Below are 14,971 nucleotides of genomic sequence, written 5' to 3' on the forward strand. Positions count from 1 at the left end.
CGAAGGATCGCGCTTGTTCCGCTCTCCGTGGAAGCAGAAGACATCTAGACACCGGCGAGTACGCTCCATCGCCTCAACTAGCATTGGTCCTGGTCATATGAGTGGAACCATCGCCCCGTACTAGCAGGAGTGCATATGGTCCTGGTCACGAGGTCGAGTGTCACTAACCTCGGTCTGTCTGCATGAAAATAGAGCAATTAGTGAGGTGTTAGTGTTGTTATTGTTGTTGGTTTACAACAATTAGAGTAGTTGCAAAGCGTTGCCTAACAGCCACAGCCGCGAAGCGAGAACAGAGCGTTCATGTTGGCGGAGGAGCGTGCACTGAGCTGGGCTGGAGGGGGCTGCTAAAGCTTTTAGCAGGAGGCTTGCTAAGCTAGCTTTAGCAGGCAAGCAATGCTGCCCAGTAGCTATGCACAGTACCAGGTACTGGCAGGCCCAGGACAGCTGTCTCAGCAAGAGACTGCGCTTGTCTGTGCGTTATCTTTTCTCGCAATGGCGCTCGAAGCGCATATTCGCGCTCTCGGACTGTCTCTGACTCTTTGGTCTTGTTAACTGAAACTGACTAGACTGTGGTTACTGTTGGCAAAGACTGTACTACTGAAACTTAAACATTTTTCTTTTCACATGCTACTTCCTCAAATCACTTTACACTTTTCCCACATGAGGCAGAGCTGCCTGCTGGCCCGGAAAAAGCAGAGGCAGAGCGCAGAGAGGGAGAAGAGATGCCAGCACCAGAGGAAAGAGCAGCGCAGAGACAGAGGCAGAGAGAGAGCAGAGAGCAGCAGAGGAGAGGAGAGACCAGCAGAGAGGCGGAAGGCAGCACAGCAGGAGAGGAGGACAGGCGGCGGGAGGACCAGCAGGCGAGGGCACGCAGCGCGCGACTCGCGAGGAGGTTCTGCAAGCTGCCAGGAGAGGAGAACGCCTGAGAGCACCTCTGCAGTGCCGAGCCCAGGCTGCAGTCAATCTGTCCCCCCCCTGCACGTCAGAGGTGTCCCCCCTCCTCAGCCAAAGTGTCTAGGCCCCTCACCAAAAGTGTAATGTTGGAGACAACTGTCGCACACAGCATTGATGTGTTAGAGACAACTGTCGTCCAACCAGCCACAAGCAAGTTCAACTTTTAGTTCAAGTTGTGCATTACCAACCATTTTCAAACCCCCACTGTGTACAACATTTTTGGTTGTTTTGTGGTGTGGACTGTTTGTTGTCACTGTGGGGGTACTGTCTACACTCTGTTGTTCTGTGTGTAATGACACTGTGCTGGGTAATGTCACTGCAGCACCATGCTGCAACTGCAGTCACTAGGTGCCAGACACACACACAGCAGGCTGCAGTGGGTGGCAGGAGACACAGTCTGTGTGTGCTGTGTCCCCCAGGGTCCTGGGTCCTGTATGCTTGTGTTGGTCTTTGTGAATCCTGTTGCGAATGTAATCCCGAATGTAAGTCACATGCATTTTCAAATGCATTTGGATCGTACCCGGTGCCCTCACCAGGCCCCCAACCCCCCCCCCCCCAGCCCCAACTCTTCCTTCCCCCCCTCCCCCCCCTTCCCCCCCCACCCCCCCCCCTTCCATGGTACCCACACCCTCCCCCACACCACCCACCCACCCCTCCCACAGCCTTAGCACCCACAAAATGAAATGCAAAGTCAACGACACAGAAAATGCAGATTTTAAAAAACAACGATTATTAATTACTAAACGAAATTTAAGAAATTAATTAAAAAACGAAATGGGGTCCTTAAATTTTTTGGGAAAGTGGACAAATCAGTGGTTTATGATCAGGCCAGGAAAAATCAAGTGCTCTCAACTGACTTGGCTTGCTGATGATGAAACTTCCCGCTGGGATTCAGCTCTCTGATGCATATTCTACCGCCTCCCAAAAGAGCAAATGCACGGCCCAGGCGCCAAAAACAACTCTCAGCAGCGGCCACAAGCTCAGCCTCCCAAGCGAGCACCATTGTAGCACACAGCTCAGCAGATTGATGAGCAGCAGGAAAGCTGAGGTCGCTCTTCTGTGATGTCCGCTGATGTCCTGAGCGAGCCACACCATTCCACCACCACCTTGTCCCGTCAAAGCACCACCTTTCAAGATTCTGCACTTGCTTTGTTGTTCAAGGCGCTGTCAGCAGCTTCCAGGGCCAGGAGGCATTGTAGGTAGGGGAGGGCCCAGTAGGCATCTCCCCAGCAGCCCATGGCCGAGGATCACTGAAGAAAGTGGAGGCCTGGAGGCATCCTAAAGAGACCAGAGTTTACACCTGCCCGCGCCATGAAACTTGCCCCTGAAACCACTGTGATGTTGGGTAAAACGTCAGTTCCACCCCACCACGATGTTGGTAAACGAAAACGTCCCACCCTAGGTTGCACTTTACTTGCCTGGTGTGGCTGTGGCAATGTGAGTGTGGCCGAGGTGGGGTGCCCCCCAGGGATGTAGTGAGTCCCATCTCCCCCAGAAGCCATCGACTGGGATCATCATTTATCCGACAGTGATGGCCTTTGAGCATTACAGTCACGACCTTTGGGCTACTTTGATGGACAGCATCCCCCACGTAGATTTGCCCACGCCAGTTGCCCACCACGCCACGCCCACGTGCTGGTGTGGCGTTTCAAGAGGGCTATGGCCACTGGCTGGTTTTGGCTTCTGCACAGTCAGGGCTGCTGTGTCCGGGCTGCAGGGCGCTGGGCGCAGCAAGTCACAGGCGTTCACAGAAAGCAAGGAAGGACCAGGTTTCAATCCTCCTGAAGTTGCGCACTCTGAGTCATCCAGCCACCTGCCAGCACTATGCGGTCAGACCAGTCTGTGCTTGTTTCCTGCCCCCCCAGACGTTGTCCTCCACACCATGCCACCATTCCACACCATGATTGCCACCACTGCTGCCCCCGGATCACCCTGCACTCTCTCTCACCCTGAGTCCTGCCACTCTCTCGCCCGGTTTCTCAGCATCTGACTGTGGAATCTGACTGATCTGACTGTGCGAGGGTGGGCGATAATAGCGAGGAGTTGATCAGCGGCCATATGCCATGGCGCAGCGGCTCCAGTGCGCCACGCTGTAACGCGACCAGAGAAGTAAACGAAGAGCGAAGGGCGCGGCCCGATTTCGCTTTCAAGGCGGGGAGGAGGGGGGAGGGGATTTGGACGTTTCCGACACATTTTTTTCCCCCCAGCATGCATTGAAATCCTAAACAATCATGGGCAGCGGGAGTGTGGGGGAACTGGGATAGGGGTTCCCAGTGCCGCACAAAGTCAAGCTGGGCCCGTGAATGTGGACTAGTTGAATTTGTGTGTATTTGTATGGATACACAACAAATTGACATAAGGGTCGAATCCACAAATTCGACTTAAGTAGATTCGAAATAGTCCTGTAGTGTAGACAAGCCCTAAAATGAAAAATTATCTTTTGGGACATATTTATCTCTCCCCAAAATAAAGATAATGGAAAACATTAGATTCAAAAAAAAGAAGAGGGTGAAAAAAAATTACCAGAGAGATAATTTGTTTTTAACGAGTGGAAAAATAAACAAAAGCTCTACTAGAATTAAAAACAAAACAATCAAAATGTTAGACATTACATAGTATGTACACACTGAACGTGGTCAGCTATAATAGCTCATTAACAGACTACATATTTTAGCACAATTCCTAATGCAAACAAGATTAGGCGAAAACTTCATACCTGATTAGATTGATATGGTTATTAAAGCCTCTACTAAGACTTCGAGCTGGCATTTGGTCTAACCAAAGCACGGGCTGGTCTGGATCAGCTATCCTACAAAGAAATACCCTGTTAAAATTTGTGCACCTAAAGAAGTCTTATTACAGGTCATATTTTAAAATCAAGAAAATATCAGTTATGAAATTTCTGAAGTTCCATCTTAAACGTAACTGCCAACCTGTGCTGCCATCTGATGTAACCTATGGCTCTGAGAAGCTGGTTCATGCATCAATGCCTTTAAGCAAAGCTTGAATTCAGAGATCATAAAACAAGATGCTGATTTTTATTTATTTATTTTTAACTGAAATGTGTATCAGCTTTGGTAACAGGAAGAAAGCAGTTCATAAAATTCTCACTAATGCAGCTAGACAGTTTGAAATAGTTAACTCTTTGCTAGCAGAGTAAATCGCTGCAATGTATCCTGCAATCTTTCATAGCTCTTTAAACTACCTAATACAAAAGGGAAAACAAGAATATTTTCAGGAAAAAAAGAACCCACAGAAACTTTTAAACACATGCCCTAACCTAGCAACTTGTATCCTCCTCTGGTATCTGAGAACCACTTCCCATAAGAAAAAGAGGGCAGTAACTTCACTTCCCTATCTTTTCTCAGGTAGGGCTGCTAAAATGGGGGCACTAGCTCAAGAGCAAAGTCCTCCATTTATCCAAAGAACGGGTGGAGCACAGGTGGTGGGAGAGCAATATTGCCCGACAGGTATGCTTCAAATATTATTTGGGGTAGATTTACATTTAAGAACAGTAACAGATTAACTGCTACTGATTAGCTTGTTACACCTAATAATTGTGCACACCGCCAGTCTAGGATAAAAACCTTTTCATATTATTGTTACTACATCCCCCTTCTCCCACTTGTTTCACCCATGTTATATATCTTGTCTTTTAGACTAACTTCTCTTGGATAGGTACTGTCTTTTTTATTTTATGTCTGTACAGAGTCTAGCACAATGGGGTCCTGACTTGGTTAAGGCCTCTAGGCAATACTTTAGTATAAAGAACAGTTACAAACATACAGTAGCTGGTTCTTCTGCATGTATTGTCCACATGACTTCCAGCTTTTAGTGAGCATGCGCATGAGACGGGACTCTTCTGGCCAGCAATATTGATTTGGGTCATGTCAGTCCCCTAGATGTCCTCATGCTTCCCTCCTCATTGTCTCTCAGTTCTTTAGCCAGAGTCTGTAGTAGTACTTGATGAGTATCCTCAGTGCTGTGGAAAACTAAAAAGCGGAACTCTGTACTGGTAGTGATTGACTCACTGATAGATGGTCCAGTATTTAGGGCAGTAGCCTAGGAATTAGGGGACCTAAATTTAACTCCCTGCTCTGCCAGATTTCCTGTGTGATCTTGGGCAAGTCAATTAGTCTCTGTGCCTTGGTTCCTCATCTGTAAAATGGAGATAACAGCACTTCCCTACCTCATGTGAGTGTTGTGAGAATAAATACATTAAACACTGACATGTTCAGATACTACAGCAATGCCACAGTGGTCATAAGGGGTACATCTACACTACCCACCAGATCGGTGGGTAGCAATCGATCTATTGGGGATCGATTTATTGCATGTAGTGTAGACGCGATAAATCGATCCCCGATCGCTCTCCCGTCAACTGCTGAACTCCAGCAGTGCAAGAGGCGGAAGCAAAGTCGACAGGGGAGCCGCGGCCATTGATCCAGCACCGCGAGGATGCAAAGTAAGTAATTTTAATTCTATCTAAGATATGTCGACTTCAGCTATGCTATTCTCGTAGCTAAATTTGCATATCTTAGATCAATCCCCCCCAGTGTAGACCAGGCCTTAGTGAGATGTTTCTACCAGGAATTGGAGGTATATCTAGCAGGCTGGATGAATGGATGTATGGAAACAGGCATTTTGCATGTCGAGAGCTGCAAACCAGCCTTGAGGATCTAACAAGAAAATTATGGAGGCCAAATGAACATCCTGAATTTGAAACAGCAAATGAAGTTGTTGGGATGTTGAAAATCCAGGTTGGGTCACCAACTAATGGTTCTTTGGAATGAGAAAGTAACGGGAATAAAAATGTCTGCCCCTAAATTCTAAGGGCACTTCCTCCACTGCTTCCAGTTGTAGGACTCACTGGTCCAAGATGGTTCGAGCCCAACCTTCCTGGAAATAAAAGAGAGAGTTGCCATGTTGATGTGGAAAGGGCAGGGAGGGGTCTAAAGTATCCTCTGATGGTTCTACCAAGATTTTGAAATTGACTGGTGGAAGTCTCAGATTGAGGCGCAGCAGAAGACTAGTCAGAGGGCCATCTCCAGTGGACTCTCTCTCTTCCTCTGTAGCTTTAAAGTCATCTGTGGCTGATGACAATATTGGACAGAGAAGTGCTGTCTGAATAAGGGTTCTGACTTTACCTTTTTTTCCTGCCCCAAAAAGAAGAGGCCCAGAGAGTACAGAGTTACCCGTAGGTCTTTAAAGGAGTGGAGGGCCAAAGTTTGTTGCCCTCAAATGGTAAGTCCTTGCTTGTTGCCTAGAACTCCCTGGGAATCCTCAGTTAGTGAAGCTATGACGACCTTTCTCATTGCTATTGCATTAGCCATAGTATGCACTGTGGTGTGAACAACACATGGAGGGGTTCCAGGAGGGATGTTCCCTATGACTCCCAGGCCTCTTTCTGCTACTCTCATGGAATCTTCTTTAGAATATCTTCCAAATTCCCACTGTGTTATCCAGGGAGTCGAGAGCAGATGGGTGGGAGATGAGTTCCTACAATGTTCAGAGGTGGAGTAGTAGTAGTAGTAATACTACCCAAGGGAAGGGGCCATTCTACTGGGACTGCCCTGCCTCTGAAGGAGAAGTCAGTACCAGGAATACCTCCTTAGCCTGATATTCTGGTAACTCTGAAGCTGGTGGTTTGGAGATCCCCACCGTCAATCTCTTAAGGAAAGGTGACTCCAGCACCAAATCCATTTGGCACCATGTATGCTTTAGTACCAAGATAGCTGGTAGCAAGGTAGCAGGTACCGCTGGACACCGTTTCAAGTCAACCAGGCTGGAAGGTACCAGGCTTCTAGTTCTGATGCACTTGGTGCCAAGACTCTACGTTCCAAGGTGCTCAGTGGTAAGGTTGATACAAAGAGAAGTGCAGTCCACATATTTAGTAGGTACCACTTCTGCTCTCTTAGTGGTCAGTACCTGGGAAGCAGAAGGGGCCTTAACAGGCTTCTGGCTCTTAGGGTACGTCTATATTACCCACTGGATCGGCGGGTAGTGTTCGATGTATTGGGGATCGATTTATCACGTCTCCTCTGGACACGATAAATTGATCCGCTAATCGACGCCCGTACTCCACCTCGGCAGGAGGAGTAAGTGGAGTCAACGGGGGAGCCGCGGCAGTCAACCTGCCGCCATGACGATGGCCAGGTAAGTCGAACTAAGATACTTGGACTTCAGCTATGCAAATAGCATAGATGAAGTTGTCTATCTTAGTTCGAACCCCCCCTATTGTGTAGCCCAGGCCCTAGATGGAGCCCAACACAAATCAGAAGCATGACGACTCTTGTGCCTCAACTTACTAGGCACCAGAGATGGTGACCTGTGCTTTGCTCATCCCTAAAACCATGTTCTTTCCTGCCCACCAGAGGACATCAATACCAGAATAATGGCAGACAAATGGGGCCTTTGAGTAGATGTGGCCTAAAAACTCGGACTGAAATCTCAGTGCATCTGGGAACTAATGGAGCAAGACTTACAGATGTCTGAGGCTGGGCAGTAGCTTTCCTCTGAGTGAGAGGAGGCTTGTATCAATTTCTCAAGGAGGAACAGCTTCCAGCAGGCTGCTCTAGCTCTAAGTGCATGCACAGAAGGAGCAATACACAGATCACCACCCAGGGATGGGTCCCTCTCCTAGGCAGAGTAGGCACTGAGAGTACTCATCATTCATAGACATCAAAGCATCACACAAGGGATAAGCAATTAAGTCTGGTAATTTAGCTTCTGCCGTGTTGCTAGCAACCCTGTATTGGGGGTTGGGGTGTCTAGTCTATGTGGACTACCTAACAAAGCAATTTTTTTAAATCAACATGCATTTTACCAACTATAATCCCAATTCACACTAGCAATGCACAGAGCAAAGAGTGGACATTACAAGGGTTTCATTTCGCCGTCACAGGTGTTAAGAAGGAACTGAGGGACATCTGGGCCCTCTGCCCTCAGGTGTGTGGGTGGGGTGGGGTGGGCGGCTTACAGCCATCTACAGCACAGGCATGGCCCTAACAGAAACTAGGGACTAAAAGAATCCAATCTCATACACATGCTAAGAGTGACATCCATGTGCCAATCACTCAAAAAAGAATGAAATAGTTGATTCTCATTTATATCTCTGCTGAGACTGTCACTAAGGGTGACAATTATTGTGCCTTGTCCATTTCTCAGAAACTTTTGGTCATCAGCTGGACTGCATTTGAAACAGTAATCTAGAACAAAGTTCTTCAAACTGAATTGCAACTCCCAGGAAGGGGCAGTATGTTGGAGGAAGTGGTGAAAAAAAAATGTAAGATTTTTGTAAATAACTCAATAGATGTAGTGTATACATTTTGTTAACAATTTTTACAACAAAAATAGTCTTACTATTCAATTTATTTTTACCTTATTGAGAACAAGGAAGGAGGGATAGCTCAGTGGTTTGAGCATTGGCCTGCTAAACCCAGGGTTGTGAGTTCAATCCTTGAGGGGGTCACTTAGAGATCTGGGACAAAAATCAGTACTTGGTCCTGCTAGTGAAGGCAGGGGGCTGGACTCAATGGCCTTTCAAGGTCCTTCCAGTTCTAGGAGATAGGTATCTCTCTTATTAATTATTATTATTATAACAAGTAAAATTGAAAGCAGAGGCTAGAAAGATGGTTAGATCCAGGCTCCCATTTAATAACAATGCATGCCATCACAAGATATCAACTTGTTTTTATTCTTCCTTGCAAAGTTCAGAAAAAAAGCCCAGACATTTTTTTATAAAAAGGAACTTTAAAGCACGCTCTGCGTACCAAATCTTTTTGATTCCTACAGTTAACTCAGTAGTGTTCGTACTGTTTAATGGACTTCCCTCCCCAAATGGATTAACTGATGGAAAAAAATACAGTGCAAGAGTCCTCTGCATGTGAAGAAAGTCTAACTACTTTACAATAACCAACCTCTATTCTGCTAGCTGAATTTGTATCCCACTACCCTCTGTCTCCTTTAAAACAACTTATTTATTTTAGCTTTTCAAAATCATCTTGTGAAAAAGTGCAGTGCCTCTAATCTCTGCCAAGCGCAGACCAAGGAGATCTCAACCTGCAAGAGTATTCCTCCTTTGGATGAAGAGTTGTTAACCATCCCTTTATGAAAATCCCTGCAAACACTGCACGGTGGACCAGCCCATAAGTGAGGATGCAGTTAAAGCAGTAGGGGGCTAAGATCCGAAGAGATCTGCCTCCACATCTAGTACAAAGCCTGCAGTTGTTCAGTCTGTCTTAAACTCCACTAACAGGAACTTGCATCAATATCACAAGGTAAGGCTTAGTAGCTCTCTTCTCTTAAGCATTACCTTCGCCATTTCACAGCAATGTCAAACATATCTCTCCACTGCATCAATCTGGTTTTCCCATTCATTCGAACTTTTGAGTTTGCCCATGTCCGCTGCACAGCTTGCATTACTTCCAACGCAGCCAGCCCCATTGCTGAACAACAAAGAATATATAGAACCAGTCAGTCCACTCACAGACTTTCTATTTTACAGAGGGGAACTGAAGCAGCCAAGTTAAGAGACCTGTTCAAGGGAACAGAAGCAGCTAGTGTTAATGCTGGTATTAAGACCCAGTAGCTCATGGCTCCCAGTCCAGAGCTAGACCATGATGCCTCAGAAAATATGTACATATTAAGATACAAAGTGTGGTTATCTGTACATTTTACATCTACACATTTTTGGTTAATACATATCAGGTGAATGGAAATGTAAAGAAAAAGGTTTTACAACTGCGTATCACTTTAAGAGTATATTTTTAATTAAACCACTACAGCTACATCACTGTAGGTAATGCACCTCCCATATAACTGGTAGCTAGCTCTACGGAAGAATTCTTCATCGACCTAGTGCTGTCTACATCAGGAGTCAGTTGACAAAGCTATGTCCTTCAGGGATGTGGATTTTGCACACCCCTGAGACGTCATTATGCCGATATAAGTACCCAGTGTAAAACAACCTTAAATTTATTAGCTCAAAGTGCTATCAAAGCAAGCATCGACATTTTTCATTTCCATTCCCACGTGGAAAGTCCCCTCACATACCTCTGTGTATTCTCTTATTTGGAAGGAATCCTGGCGTCTCATATTGCATCAGTGAACCCAGATGATCAGCCACACATACAAGTTCTTGCACTGCAGGTTTATAGCTTTCAAAATTCTGAAATAGCACATCCCTTGAAGGAAAAAAATGTAATGAAGTAAATATCAACCACCATCTTCCATGATGGCTCCTGAAAACAGCTTAAAAACAATCTGTATTTGTGGTGGTCAGTAACACAAGCCCAGAAAAGAATTAAAAGCAGTACCAAAATAAACACACATGTTGTAGATACACACACAAAACAACCAGGTGAAATTCTGACCCCAATGAAGTCAATAGCAAAACTCATTCATCTCAACAGGAACAGTATTTCACCATCAGACTTAATTATTGCAAAAGGCTTTATAGTGAGTCACCTCCTCAGTGTATATTAATCCTGAATTTCATAGGGCTCAGAGCTATGGCATGAAAGAAACATGAGGAGTAACACAGACTAGGGGTCTGATTCTGTAATTCCTTCTCTAGAACTCCCACTGAAGTCAGTAGATGTTTTGCATGCATAAGAAATGCAGGTTTGAGCCCATACCTACAAAAATGACAAGTTTTTAAGCCATGTTGTGTGAAATGACTGTAAAACTGAAGGCTAGTTTTCAAAGAATGAAAATCTCACGTGGGGAAAAGGTCTACTTCCCTGATAGTTAAACTTTTAAATCCTAATCTGATAAAGCCTTTGCTTTGGTGACTGATTATTACCACTCTAGAGGAGGAGTGAAAGACAATTTCATTCAGTCAGAGTTACAATTAATATATCTAATGTCCGAGAAACTGAGAAATTATACCCTTAAAAAAACCCATCTTAAATACGCAACAGTAAGAAAACTCTAAGTTGAGGTTTCTACACTTAGGATGGATGTCCAGATGGAAGTCTATCCTGAGTTTCTCTAGAACTAAAGTGATCTACACCTCTACTCCAATATAACGTGGTCCTTGGGAGACAAAAAAATCTCACCATGTTATAGGTGAGACCGCGTTATATCAAGCTTGCTTTGGCCCCCCGATCCCTGACCGCCCCCTCCAAAGACCCCCGTCCCTAATCACCCCCAGCAACACAGCTGGGGCCGGGGCGAGGGAAGCACAGCGGGCTGCTCCCGGCCCCCCACTAATCCCCTGGGCCACTCTGGGACTGCAGGGTCCCCAAAAGTCCCCTCCCACAGCTCCTGCCCCCCGTTAAACATTTGTGATAAATTACTCCTCAGATGCCATTTTTTGAAAAAATCCTACCAGGAATGCTCTAAATGGTCTGTCTAAAAACCACTCACTTTATATGTGGCTGCAATCCTGGCTGTTCTTCATAGTCTTCTATTAAAAAGGGAAGGTTTTTGGCCCAATGGTCCTTAAAGTTTCCAGGAAGATCTGTATCTACATTATATTCAGTAAGAGGGGTATCAAGATGGGCATGCAAATATCGAGAATATTCTGTGGAGGTAAAGAAAAACAATACAAATAAGTGTTATTTTTGTTCTCGGCCAACAGTTACGTATCCCCAAAGAAGAATTTAAAACAGGAGTATATATTTGTTAAGATATTTAAGATAAATACCTTACTAAATTAATCAGTGTTAAACTTCATCCTAGCTAAATAGTTAAAAGTCTAGGCCAGTTAAGTGGAACCATAGTTACTTTTACTACTAAACCAAGACCCAAGTTTGATTTCTGGTCCTGGCTTTTAACTCTGAACAAACAAGTGCCAAGACACCTATGAAGACTGTTCACTCAACACAGCACTCAGATGAATAAATACATCTTACTTAAAAATAGTTTTCCATAAGTGACTCTTACACTTAGGCAATGTCAAAGGACATTTTCCCCACAACCGTAACTTACCTCGGAGGTATTTCACTTTTAGGTACTCTGGGCTAGCCTTCTGGCCTGGTAGTGGATCATTTAACATAACCTTGGTCTGAGCTTTTATGCCCTCATAAAACTGCCCCATTGCAACATGACTGAGACCTTTCATATACTGGCATACTTCATTATATGGCTCTAGCTGAAGACATCTCTAGAAGATTAAAGAAATAAGACAATAAATAAATAAAAAATAACCTGGGTATCTTGGAATTGTCTAATATACATTACTAAGCTCTTTAATCACAAGGCTGACACCAGGGAATGGTCTTTTACTTTCAAAAGTTGACAGCAACTGTTTTCCCAATGACTTTTCTTTAATTTAATTAATTGCTAGCAAAGATGGAGAAAATATTTTTATCACCATTACACAAAATGTAATAGTGTTGGTGAAACTTGATCTTGATCACACTTTTGGTAACCAAGTGATTTTGTTGAAGCTACACTCACAGCTAAACAGTTTTCAGAACCAGATGAGTGAGGCTAGAAGGAACCCACTGTTGACAAGCATTGGCATAACACCTTATTTCCTAGTGCAAACAGACCCTAACGATAGGAGACATTTTTCTTAAGATGCAACTTTATACAAATATCCACCATCAGTTCTTCTCTTCCACCAAGCATCATAGCTCTGAAATTCACGCACTGCACTACCATTACCTGACAGTCAATTCTGCACTACATCATGATAGTTTTAGCATAATGCTAGACAATCGGATACTTTAGAATTTGGTACCCCAAAACAAAATTCTCTGACCATATGGATGTATTAAACACTCATAAGTTATCTGCATCTCTTCACACAGCACTTGCTATTTAAACTTAAGCTAGTTTTTAAATACAAGATCTACAAATTGAGTCACAAAACAGGGACACATGGTAATTTGCATAAAGATATACACTGTTCTAAATAAACAAAAAGGAAAGTGTGCTTGTTAAGATAGGGAAGTAGGGATTCTTAGACTTTGCTCTGTTCCTTGCTCTGCCAATGACTCATTGTGGGACTTTGGGCAAGTCATTTAACATCTGTGCTTTAGTTTCTGGATCTGCAAAATTAGAATATAATTTATCTACCTCATGGACAGGCATGTGTTTTTACAATTTCAGATGGATCACTCTACACAAAAAAGTGTTAGCTGTTATTGTTCATGATGGAGAAAACTCAAAAGATTCAGATAAGCATCCAAAAGTTCAGATGCTTATCTGAACCTTGAGATTACAAAATTGGCTACTTGTCTTATGAGAACAGCCCTCCAACCCCTTATGGAATTTCAAAACTTTGGGTACCACTTCTGACCAGAATATTACTGAATAAAACCAATCTGAGCATTTCAAAACCTTATGAAATACAATTTAAGGCCTGGTCTACACTAGGACTTTAAGTCGAATTTAGCAGCGTTAATTCGAACTAACCGGTCAACCGTCCACACCAGGAAGCCATTTAATTCGAACTAGAGGGCTCTTTAGTTCGAATTTGGTACTCCACCCCAACAGGTGGAGTAGCGCTAAATTCGACATAGCTAGCTCGAATTAGGCTAGGTGTGGATGCTAATCGAACTTAGTAGCTCCGGGAGCTATCCCACACTGCACCACTCTGTTGACGCTCTGGACAGCAGTCCGAGCTTGGATGCTCTGACCAGCCACACAGGAAACGACCCGGGAAAATTTGAATTCCTTTTCCTGTCTGGGCACTTTGAATCTGACGTCCTGGTTGGACATCGGGGCGAGCTCCGCAGCACCTGCAACGATGCAGAGCTCTCCAGCAGAGGAGTCCGGGCAATCCAAGAATAGAAAGAGGTCCCCAGCATGGACTGACCGGGAAGTCATGGATCTGATCGCTGTGTGGGGCGAGGAGTCTGTGCTCTCGGAGCTGCGCTCCAACAAGCGGAATGCAAAGACCTTCGAGAAGGTCTCCAAAGCCATGATAGACAAAGGATACAGCCGGGATGCGATGCAGTGCCGCGTGAAAGTCAAGGACCTGAGACAAGGTTACAAAAAAGTCAGAGCGGCAAACGGACGCTCCGGAGCACAGCCCCAGACATGCCGCTTCTACGAGGCACTGCATGCCATTCTCGGTGGGTCTGCCACCACTGCCCCACCAGTGACCATGGACTCTGAGGATGGCATAGTGTACCTGGACAGTTCCTCGGCGATGTTCGCCGATGGGGAAGATGAGGAAGGGTTTGTGGAGGACGGCGCAGGCGACAGCGAACACAATACCGCTTGCCCTGACAGCCAGGATTTCTTCATCACCCTCACAGAGATCCCCTACCAACCCTCCCCGGCCGTTAACCCGGACTCAGAATCAGGGGAAGGATCAGGCGGTAAGTGCTATAAACATGGAAACATTTATTTTTTAAAAAACAGGTATAGAAAAAATAGAAATACTATATAAAAAAGTTGAAATGTCAAACTATATAAAAAGTAGGTCCACACATATAGGGATAGAACAATAATCCTCTTGGGACAGTTCAACAAAGCTCTCAGAGAGCTGCTCGAAAAGCCTCCGCAGGAGGTTCCTGGGGAGAGGTGCCTTATTGGGTGCTCCGTGGAAGCACACTCTTCCGCGCCAGGACATCCTAATGTAGAGAGGAACCATCGCCTCCACCAGCATTGCTGCATATGGTCCTGGTCTGTGCAGGGCTTCCCTTAGCATCCGCTCTCTCTGACTCTGAGTGACCCGCCTCAGGGTGATGTCGTTCTGGACAGGCTGCATCTAAGTAGGGCAATTAGTGTATTGTTACTATTGTTAATGGTTTAAAATTAGGTTGCATAACAACGACCCTCGCTTAACAGCCACGTGCTGGAGGCCACAGAGAACAAGCATACATTGATCTTTCCCGTGCACTGGCGGGAGGGGTTGGAAAAGGCTCAGCCTTTCTGCTTTCCAGATTGCCTTTAGCAGGAGAGCACAGCTATCCACTAACTGATAAGCATTATCTACTTTAAGGCTTACCAGGACTGTCTGCAAGACGGATTCAGCTGTCTCTCCCCGCTTGTCCGCTCTCCTGTGCAATGGCGCCGCCAATGAGAGCGTATTCCGAAATCTCGAACTTGTCCT

General features: G+C 45.2%; 1 protein-coding gene across 5 annotated transcripts in view; it reads right to left on the reverse strand.

The window, feature by feature from the left end:
• TTC13 (tetratricopeptide repeat domain 13) overlaps positions 1-14,971 on the reverse strand; it is an 89,760-nt gene that overhangs the window by 27,953 nt on the left and 46,836 nt on the right. For all 5 annotated transcript variants that reach the window (XR_005595570.1, XM_039528558.1, XM_039528559.1 and 2 more), the window contains 5 exons: positions 11,890-12,064; positions 11,326-11,482; positions 10,009-10,139; positions 9,269-9,401; positions 3,671-3,763 (listed from right to left, as the gene is read on the reverse strand). Coding sequence is in view for 4 of the 5 variants with exons in the window: in XM_039528558.1 (XP_039384492.1) it covers positions 3,671-3,763; positions 9,269-9,401; positions 10,009-10,139; positions 11,326-11,482; positions 11,890-12,064 (689 nt within the window). In the remaining variant the exon portion in view is untranslated. The remainder of the gene's footprint in view (positions 1-3,670; positions 3,764-9,268; positions 9,402-10,008; positions 10,140-11,325; positions 11,483-11,889; positions 12,065-14,971) is intronic.

This window comes from Mauremys reevesii, linkage group 3 (genome assembly GCF_016161935.1).
Source record: "Mauremys reevesii isolate NIE-2019 linkage group 3, ASM1616193v1, whole genome shotgun sequence".
Classification (NCBI taxonomy): domain Eukaryota; kingdom Metazoa; phylum Chordata; order Testudines; family Geoemydidae; genus Mauremys; species Mauremys reevesii.